A 10891-nucleotide genomic window follows, 5' to 3' on the forward strand; every position below is an offset into this window, starting at 1 on the left:
ACAGGGCTGTCTGATATGATGAGGGGGGGCAGAGTTGAGGGATGTCTCCTGAAGTCCACTCTCATCTCTACAGTTTTAAGAGTGTTCAGCTCCAGATTGTGCTGACTGCACCAGAGTACCAGCCATTCAATTTCCTGCCGGTATGCAGACTCATCACCATCCTGAATGAGGCCAATGACGGTGGTGTCATCTGCAAACTTTAGGAGTTTAACAGCCGAGTTCTTGGAGGTGCAGTCAATAGTGTAGCGGGAGAACAGTAGTGGTGAGAGGACACATCCTTGAGGGGCACCAATACTGAGGGACCGAGTTTCAGAGGTGATCTCCCCCAGCCTCACTTGTTGCTTTCTGTCTGTCAGGAATGTGGTGATCCACTGACAGGTAGCTGGAGACGCGCTGAGCTGGGAGAGTTTGGAAGAGAGAAGTTCAGGCACGATGGTGTTAAAAGCCGAACTAAAGTCCACAAACAGGACCCTGGCATAAGTTCCCGGGCCGTCGAGGTGTTGCAGGATGTAGTGCAGCCCCATATTCACTGCATCTGCACCCACCTGACCCCAAAAAACCCAGGGAAGCATACGACCAGTTTCATGTGCAGTAAACCAACCAGCACGGCCAGTTTTCCATATTAAAGGCATGACGAAGAAATAACTTCACGCCACTGACCCTGATTAATGCCAACAATGCACCCTGACTGACGGGTAAGAGTTCCCCCCTCATTCTTTCTCGGAAATTCTGACGTGGAAGTTAAGAAGCAGCAATGAAGATTTGATCTGCAATTGCAAAAACCTTAAAGCACCGAATAAAACTTAGGTGAACACAGATATCAGAACTTTAATGTACTGTGTACTTTTACAGTCAATACACTACACAATAAACAGAATAACATAAAGATCATATCCACAGGAAGAAACTACCCTGCTAAAAAAAAATGAAAGGAACATTTTGAAAGCACACAGATCATATGGACGATGGTGTCCTGATGGATCTCCTCCCAGATCTGGACCTTGATCTTCAGTCAAATCTTTAAAGTGGCCTTCTACTCAGGAGGACACTTATAACCCACTTCAGACAATGGAACATATTACGTTTACACAAATGGCTACGAGGAACAAACCGAGCTTTGTGCCTTGTGGCCATTTGTTGAGAGGTGCCTTGTGCCTTTGAGGCAGATCAATTTTCTTTAACGTTTCTGAATCAGTCAGTAGTATTATTTTGATATTTGAAAAAAAAAGCCCAACCAGTTCAGTCAAATTTCTCCAAGTATGTATAAACCTGAATGCCTTTGTGAGCTGTTCAATCATTCTTTCTTTCTTGTACATTTTCAGAGTTAATAAAAAGATTTGGTAATTAGTCTCATTGCTGTTGGATGGGAGTACACGTTAAAGATTGAAGTAGATCCCCTGTTTTTACCACAATATCCATGTAGGTTGCATGCATTGTCAAGGAAGTGGTGCATTTAGAAACAAAACTCTAAAACAAAGAGGTGGAAAGACAAAATTCAGGTTTGTTTCAATGCGACACACCCTTAACCCTTATTCCTCGCCCCACCCTGATTACTAGAGTGATGGCAGAGTTTCACATGTAATGCTTTTGTAATGCTGGTCATTTTCTCCCCTCCCCTCTGCTTATTTAACAGTGACAGAAAGTGAACAGGTGTCAGTTGTTCACCTGGAAGCCACTGGGTACATCAGAAGCGGTCCAAGCCCGACCTGAGACTAAAACTACGTTGACAAAATCTGAGGAACGATATATCTTTAATTCAATTTGTACCATTATTTGCACTGGAGATAAGAAAACTTACAGGTAGGCAAAAACAATACATATGCAACATCATATCAGTTTTTAAATTAGTTTTTTTTTTTCAAAATCTGTTTAATTTTGTCATTCACTGTCTAACAGTGTCTTGTGAAGAGTATTAATTTATAATTTTAACAATAAATAAATTAGGATTGCAGTTAGTTTTCATTAGAATTTCATTAAATATATGTATAAAAACAGTATAACCTAAATAACTTTTTTAGAGTCTGGAGTACTTTTGTTGTAAACTGAAAGAATATTAGGCTTACTTTCCAATGAAAATATATTAATCATTTAAAAACATAAACAAATTTATTACTTTCATTACTGGGTTGAATCTTAATGTTTCATTACATTTATTGCACTCTTATGTCAGTTGCCAGTTTAGTTTGATTGTTTTTCTTATTTATTTGAGCAACTTTTCTTGTGATATTTGGTGGTGGGATTTATTAGCGTTTTATTTTGTGGTTTAATGTTCTGCTTTCGTGTAATTTAATTCCATATTTGTATCATCTGAAAAAACAAATTATGTTTTCTTGCTGCACTTAATTCTAGAGCCTGTACTGTAAGTGCTACTGATTATTTTGTAAAAGTCCTCACCGTTGTTATATAAACAACTCACCTTCTGCTTGTTTGGCTTTGACGTGCTTGCACTGGCCTCAGTGCTAAAGATATTGTAGAATGTGAGTGTGAGTGCACTCTGGTGGACAAATGATGTGATGAAAAAACCACACACCCACACAGAGAGAGAGAGAGAGAGAGAGAGAGAGAGAGTAGCTGTAATGAGAGTAAATGTTGTTAAATACAGTGCTGTAATAAACTTTACTTCACTTACTGTTAATAGTTAGAGTTTCCTCAATCTGTGTTATTCCCTCTGTTTCAGGCATGGACAGCAGACTAGTCCTCACTCTCCTGTTTGTGATGCTGACTGGGTGTTTCATGGGCACTTATGCTCAAAACAATACAACCAGTGTGACTCCAGCAAGCAGCACAAACACTACCAGCAGCAACACCAACACCACCTCCAACACCAACACAACAGCACCATCCAGCAACACCAGCACATCAGCAACAACCAGTACGAACTCATCGGCCCCAAATGCTACCAGCATCACAACACCATCCAGCAACAACACCATCACCAATGCCAGCAGCAACACCGGCACCAACACCACCACCCCACCACCATCCAACACCACTGCAGCTCCAACAACACCTGCCCCACTAGTGCCTAACAGTAATGTGACAATTGTTAATGTGAGTAACGTAGAACAAAATTAAAAATAAATAAAATCATTAAAAAATATACATAAAATAATTAGTTAATTACTGAAGCAGAAGACTGAAGAAATCAGTATCAGGGGACAATAAAATAGCATTGATCAGTACCTATTAAAGTATACACTGCCCCACTTTCTAACATGGACCTTATTTATCCTTGCAGGACTCTCTTACTAAAGATAATTGTAGCAAGACACAGCTGTGTGTTTCTCAGCCCTCTGGCTGCGACCCCTCCAGTGGGACATGTTTCTTCCTTGGTGCCCAACAGCAGGGAGGTCAAAATTTTAGGTTTTCACTCACAGGAGACTCAGACGGCTACGTTGCTCTCATCCTGTCACGTAACACTACACAGGTATGTCAAATTTTATCATTTCAGTCTCATTGTTAAACAGTGAAGTTTAACAATGAGACAGTCTAGTATTTTGTAGTCATCGTCTTTATAGAGAGGTAACATTTACAACTTCTGGTTTTTCACCACAGGGAACCAATGACACAACCTACATCTGTGCAAATAACAATGGTGTAGTCAAATTCTTCAGTGCTCTTCTGAACAACGGCAAGCTGACTCTCACAACGGTGAGTTCCACTAGAAGTTAACCTTTTTGTTATTTGATTGGCATCGTTTAAAAAAGAAATATTTACAACATTTGTCCTATTTGGTTTACATTAAGGACTAAACAATAAACTTCCCCAATTTTCTTTTCTTTGTGTCATTAGTTTGATAAATGATCATTCTGCCTATCTGCCTTATTCTACCTAAAGATCTTGTGTTGCCTTCACCTGTATTTAACTGTAACAATAAAACACTGATTATCCTAATTACAACCAAACACTGTAAATTCTGTGAGTGCGTTCTGTGGTTGTAATTAAAGTACATACATAGATGCAGGTCTGCCTTCTGAGTCTTCTACTCAATATCAAGGCAAATGTTAATTAAACTATGACCATGAACATCAGTTAGAATAATATGAATTAAAACTCTTCTCTTTGTGATCTGTTTTCTTCTGCAGCTTAATGTCAACACTGTGAGGGGCAAAGTCAGTGGAAAGAACATCCAGTGTCAATTTGATGCCACAGTACCAGACTCTACTAGCACCAAAACGAGAGCAGACACAAGCACTACAAGTTTCTCAATGTCAGTCTCCAATGGAACTTACAATGCCGGTAAGCTAACACATCAACATCACATCATTTGCACCTTTAACAGACCTCTTTAATGATGGTTACACAGACCATCACTGATAATATATTCATATGTTGTTATGCACTTTAAACACATCAGTGATCTTTTTTTCTCTGCTTGTTCTTTCAGCTTCTGATTCTTTGGGGAGCCCTGTTTTCCAAATAAGAACTAATGTGGTAGAACTGGGAAATGTTAATGCCACTATCAATAATCAGATTAATTCCAACACCACAGCACCATCCAACACGACTGCAGCTCCAACAACACCTGCCCCACTGGTGCCTGACAGTAATGTGACAATTGTTAATGTGAGTAATGTAGAAAAACTTAAAAATAAATAAAAATCATTTTAAAAAAATAAATAAAATAATTATTTAATTACTAAAGCAGAAGACTGAAGAAATCAGTATCAGGGGACAATAAAATAGCATTGATCAGTACCTATTAACATATACACTGCCCCACTTTCTAACATGGATCTTATTTATCCTTGCAGACCTCTATTACTAGAGATAATTGTAGCAAGACACAGCTGTGTGTTTCTCAGCCCTCTGGCTGCGACCCCTCCAGTGGGACATGTTTCTTCCTTGGTGCTCAACAGCTGGGAGGTCAAAATTTTAGGTTTTCACTCGCAGGACAATCAGACGGCTACGTTGCTCTCACCCTGTCACGTAACACTACACCGGTATGTCAAATTTTATCATTTCAGCACAGATAAAAATACAATAAAGTTTAACAATGAGACAGTCTAGTATTTTGTTAGTCGTCATCTTTATAGAGAGGTAACATTTACAACTTCTGGTTTTTCACCACAGGGAGTCAATGACACAACCTACATCTGTGCAAATAACAACAGTGTAGTCGAATACATAAGTGCTCTTCTCAACAACGGCAACCTGACTCGCACAACGGTGAGTTCTACTAGCAGACTTTTGAAAAACACTTTAGTAATACTTTTTTTATGGTCGGAGTGTTTGACAAATGCTCATTCTGCCTATCACTGCTTATGCCTTGTGTTTCCTTCACTTACATTGAAGTTTAATAATGAAGAAATTATTATCCTAATCACAACTAAGCTCTTCTCTTTGTGATCTGTTTTCTTCTGCAGCTTAATGTCAACAATGTGAAGGACAAAGTCAGTGGAAAGAACATCCAGTGTCAATTTGATGCCACAATACCAGACTCTACTAGCACCACAACTAGAGCAGACACAAGCACTACAAGTTTCTCAGTGTCAGTCTCCACTGGAACTTACAATGCCAGTAAGCTAACACATCAACATCACATCAATTGCACCTTTAACAGACCTCTTTAATGATGGTTACACAGACCATCACTGACAATATATTCATATGTTGTTATGCACTTTAAACACATCAGTGATCTTTTTTTCTCTGCTTGTTCTTTCAGCTTCTAGTGCTTTGGGGAGCCCTACTGCCCAAATAAGAACTAATGTGGTAGACCTGAGTAATGTTACTGCCACCATCACCAATTTGATTAGTTCCAACTCCACCAACACCACCACCACCTCTGCGGCTAATGCAATTACAATCCAGCAATCACTGATGCAAGGTAAGAGTGCCAGATAAGTTTTCTTCTTTCTTTTGGTTTAATACTTACCTGAGACTAGAACATGTGCTTCAGACATGAAACATGTAGAGTACTTAATGCTTGTTGTTCTGTTCTTCCTTCCTCACCTGTAGCTTTGCTGATCACTGTTGGCATCCTGACTCTGAGCTGGCTATAAGGAAACTGAAACCTGCCCTACATTAACAGATTAAAACTTCCCTATCCAACCATGCTACTATGTTTAAACTCACAGGTTTACTATCAACAGTATGTCCCAGACTGCTATGATTAATTTGTGTGAAAGGGTCACATTACAAATCAGAAGGACTGGTGGAGGGCAATCACTTTCATGAAGCTTTTTTTTGACTGCTTTTACAAGCAGTTAGAGATTTTGTTGGAATCTTTTGTAGAACTCTTTAAAACGGTGTGGTAAGATGGGGCACAACTGAATTATTAAGAGTAAACGAACACATAGTTTGAATTAAGTGAACCACAATCACGGCTGTTACCAGTGTGTGTAATTTATGCACATTTTGGGTAAAGGGTCTGGTACCCTTTAAACCCACATTTTTATTGTTAAGCAAAAACATTTGGTGAGTTTATGGTTACTTTGATTGTTAAACTGCTAAACTGTGTAAAAACAAACTGCTGGTAAATTTATCAAGACATTTTGTCAAAGAGCTGAAGAACCAAGAGGCTTTTGTTAACCATTGTTTGCCTTTGTCTACCCTTAGAACACCAAAAGCAAAATTCATTTGCTGATGATGACAATGATGCCAGCAAATGGCAGAGGTGCATTTAAAGAAAATTATGTTCTGATAATATATTTCTATTATATGTTGTTGATATGAATGTTGGTTGTTCAGCAGTGCCTTTACGATGATGCCTTCAGTGGCTGATGTTCACATGTGTTGCTTGCTTTTTAGCAGCTGTTCACAAATAATGCTATATTTGGTACTACTGAAGATGCTTGTGTAATGATTTTGTATTACATGTTTATGATTAAATATTTATCAATAAATTATTTTGTGTTTTCTGATGAATCTTACTAGATTTGAATTTGAACCTTTAACGTTTAGTCAATTTCAGTTATGGGTGTTCTCAAATGAAATTACTTAAAACTACAATATTTTCACTACATGCACTTTCCATTATAAGATGTTACAGTGCAGTTGTTTCTTGCTGTACATTAAAGAGTCAGCCAGATTAATCACTGCCCAGAGCTTGTGACCATAAGGATACGAATGCTTATCTAACTAAAACCAGCAGCTATAGCTCACAATTCACCCTATGCAGTGTTCAAGACCTGCTAGTATGTCACGAGAGTAACAAATAATACCACATCCCTGTCTGTGATTCAAGAGCAAAGATTTTACTGTAGCATAATAAGTTCTCTTTTTCATGTATGACATGTCAACTGATCTAGCATCTCAAAAATTTTATTACTTTCAGCCTGGAAACTTCATCCAGATGATTATTACAGCAATGGAGTCATTCTTCTTCAATGTGACCTAAAGAGGGCTCATTTCCACCTTGAATCCTATGTGATTTTTTAAATTTAAGACCCATGTCAAACATTTACTAAATAAATAATTAAATTTATTAAAACTGGGTGGGACTGGATGCTTTTGACTGGTGTTCGCTGAAACCACACAACATTTGTAAAGCACTAATGAAAGTACACGCAGAAAACAATGATGTGACATCATTAGGAGCAAATTGACTAGAAAATGAAAAGAATAGCAAAAAAAAAAAAAGAAAAGAAAAGAAAAACAAAAGAAAAAGAACCCTGTGCGAGACCTGTGGGGTCTGTTCAGGTGTTACACATGTCAGTCTGGAATTTTATATTTCTTGCTATTAATAACCTTGTAAATTGTTTTGGGTAATATTTCTCAACACACTTCTTATTACTGAGTATATTTAGAGTCCATAATGAGCTGTTTGACCAAGAGTTTTGGATACAAACAAAACTTGGTGCGTGGAACATAAATGTGTAATGAGAAAAGGGAAAGAAAAAGAGAAAAGTCTATAACAATGACGTGGACAAAACATAAGAAAACTAATGAAAACCTCAGAAGCAAGATTTGTTTAGAAGAAGGAAATGTAATATGTGGGTGTGTTGTCATTCATGCAAACAACACTGTGTTGTTTGCAAACTTACATGTTTGTTTGCACAAGAATAAATGAGGTAGAACAGTGTGTGATTTGTTATGCTCTGCTTCTATGCTTCTTTACTCTTTAAATTTTCATGTATTGGTTCTTATAAATACCATAGAGATGTAAATAGCTTACATCGGTCATTAATATCAGTTTGTCGATAAGTCATCTACTTGAAACTAGCTAAGAAACCAATAAAAGCTTCTGTGATTTTTTGGGAAAACCTATGAAAACTTTAAAAGGCTTGAAAATGTACTCTTTTCCTATGTTCTCAGTTACACTCTCTTTTTGAAAAAGTAACTATGTCAACTTAATATTGCCCCCATCCATTGCTGTCAGGTGTGCTTCCATCTCACATATCAATGCGGGTAAAACCTACACATACCAGTGTGACGGAGGCAGCATGGAGGGTCGCTTTGTGAACGTGTTTCTTCCTGGACAGAAGAAGACTCTCACCCTGTGTGAAGTGGAGGTGTATGCTGCCCCAGCAGGTAGAGCTTTAAGTGACTGGATCTGATCTATGGAAACACATCTGCTTGATACTGATTCATGTCTGTTTTTTCCTTTCAACAATTTAGTCGAACCACTTCAAAATGTGGCCTTAAACAAACAAACAGTGCAGTCATCAACATGGAATGCAGTTGGGATACCCTTTAAAGGTGTCGATGGGTGCAGAACTGAATTCTGGGGTTATTCATGTTGTACCCACACATCGACACAGCAGAATCCCTGGTGGAGAGTAGACTTATTGGCTGTCTATAAAGTCACTGCTGTCACCATCATCAACAGACAAGACTGTTGTTCTGAAAGACTTCTTGGGGCACAGATCCTGATTGGAGACTCACTGGAGCAGAATGGCAACACAAATTCCAGGTGAGCCACAAGACCAAGGGCTTAGATTTGGCATGGACGGAAGGGACACGTCCCCACCAATATCCAGCGATTATTGAATTGTCCCCACCAATAATTTGATCTCTTCGAGTAAAGAAAAACCAACCCGATAGAAAGAAAAAAACGATCTGTCAACGTCTCATTCACCCAGCGGCGCAGAAAGAGTTAAATTACTTTCGCTACTAGAGTCCTACCTCATGTGACAAATATGGCCAATGTGATTGGCTGTGCCTTTCAGGGAGCTCTGTTTAGTTTTAGCAGCGGCAAACCTGCCCTGCGAGGCCCTGCAAGGAGGAGAGGAGGATGGCAGCAAAAAGGAAGAACCTCGATATAAGAAAGTATTTTTCAAAGAAACCTGTAAGTCACTTAAAGTCAAGCTCACTCATAAAATGTGTCCGTCATAATAACGTTACAGGCTATGCTAGGCTTTGGCCCACATCAGTCTAAAATTGTATCTAACCATGAATATCGTGTTTTGGAAACTAACTACACAACAGGCAGCACTATTAGTTATCTCAGTCTCAGAGTAGCATTTCTAATTTTGATTGAAAGTGTCAGAGAAAACGCCTCCTCGAGCAGCCCGGATATTAGATTACAGCGGCTGTTAAAATTATATGTCTAATGTTAAAATGTTGGTGACACAATAATTTCATCCTAATGGTACTGACATATTCATAGGGTTAATGTTTGAGACAAAATATCATGAGGTAGTCATGATTTTGCAAATATTTCACCTTGTAGTGCAGTTTTGATGCATTCTCAATCATCCAGGAAAGTAAATCTCCAAAAGTTGAATCTGTTCATCTGGACGTAGCGTTTTGTGGGAGAAACGTTTCATCACTCATCCAAGTGACTTCTTCAGTCTCAGCTGACTGCAGGTTTCCCCAAACCTTATAAACAGTACATTTGCATAATGACTGAAACCAGCCCACAGAAGGAACAATGGGCTGTGAGGTCAGTTCCTTAATCATAATTATGCAAATTCCCATGACCATTGATCAACAATCACTGACCAAAACCCACTGATCAAAGAACACTGATCAATGGCCATGAGTACCATTCACAGAGAGTTGGGGAATGGCTGCAATCACAGCATTGTAAGATGGTGAAAGATGTACCCTTAGGCCCCCTCCTCGATTCAGAGATGGTCTTTCCCTTTTCACGTAAATGGCCTCCTTGACTCCGCGCTCAAACCAGCGTTCTTCCCTGTCCAGGATGTGTACATCCTCATCCTTGAAAGAGTGTCCACTGGCCTGTAGGTGTAAATAGACTGCAGAGTCCTGGCCTGATGAGGTAGCTCTTCTGTGTTGTGTCATCCGCTTTGCTAGAGGTTGTTTGGTTTCCCCGATGTATAAATTCTGGCAATCCTCCTGGCACTTAACAGCGTACACTATGTTACTCTGTTTGTGTCGGGGGACCCGATCCTTGGGGTGGACCAGTTTTTGGCGCAGCGTATTTTGGGGTTTAAAAGCCACAGAGACCCGGTGTTTAGAAAAAATGCGTCTCAACTGCTCCGATACTCCTGACACGTATGGGATCACTACAGGTTTTCGCCTGGGCAGCGGTTGTCCTTCTCTCCTGGATCGGCTGGAGCTTTCTTTAGGTGCCTTCCCAGCTTTGACAAAAGTCCAGCTGGGATAGCCACATTTACTCAGGGCCTTCTTGATGTGCTGTTCTTCTGCCTCCCTGGCCGCTGTGTCAGTGGGGATGGTGTTCACTCTGTGTTGTAGCGTCCTGATGACACCCAGTTTATGCTCCAGTGGATGATGAGAGTCAAACCTTAGATACTGGTCCATATGCGTAGGTTTACGGTACACGTCAGCTTTTACTGATGGAAATCTCACAGTCTAAGAAGGCTAACCTGCCACTTTTCATATCCTCCCTGGTGAATTTGATGTGTTGGTCCACCGAGTTAATGTGATCCGTGAAATGTAGTATGTCCTGAGATTTGATTTTCACCCAGGTGTCATCCACATATCTGAACCAATGGCTTGGTGGTGTTCCAGGGTAGGATAG

The 10891-nt window shown here is 39.5% G+C and overlaps 1 protein-coding gene across 1 annotated transcript; it reads left to right on the plus strand.

Annotated features, from left to right (window-relative positions):
• Positions 1-1670: 1670 nt before the first annotated feature.
• Positions 1671-6862, plus strand: LOC120439190 (mucin-5AC-like). The gene is made up of 11 exons (XM_039609953.1): positions 1671-1800; positions 2678-3051; positions 3239-3427; positions 3556-3651; positions 4086-4239; positions 4388-4566; positions 4755-4943; positions 5074-5169; positions 5367-5520; positions 5669-5830; positions 5962-6862. The coding sequence occupies exons 2-11, from the start codon at positions 2680-2682 to the stop codon at positions 6003-6005; spliced, it is 1635 nt and encodes a 544-aa protein (XP_039465887.1). The 5' UTR covers positions 1671-1800; positions 2678-2679; the 3' UTR covers positions 6006-6862.
• Positions 6863-10891: the final 4029 nt, after the last annotated feature.

The sequence above is a fragment of the Oreochromis aureus genome, linkage group 3 (genome assembly GCF_013358895.1).
Source record: "Oreochromis aureus strain Israel breed Guangdong linkage group 3, ZZ_aureus, whole genome shotgun sequence".
Taxonomy (NCBI): Eukaryota; Metazoa; Chordata; class Actinopteri; order Cichliformes; family Cichlidae; genus Oreochromis; species Oreochromis aureus.

Coding starts and splice junctions, on each gene's coding strand:
- LOC120439190 (XM_039609953.1), top strand. CDS start 2,680: ATGGACAGCAGACTAGTCCTCACTCTCCTGTTTGTGATGCTGACTGGG. Junction 3,428..3,555: donor TGTCACGTAACACTACACAG/GTATGTCAAATT, acceptor TTTTCACCACAG/GGAACCAATGACACAACCTA. Junction 5,170..5,366: donor GCAACCTGACTCGCACAACG/GTGAGTTCTACT, acceptor TTTCTTCTGCAG/CTTAATGTCAACAATGTGAA.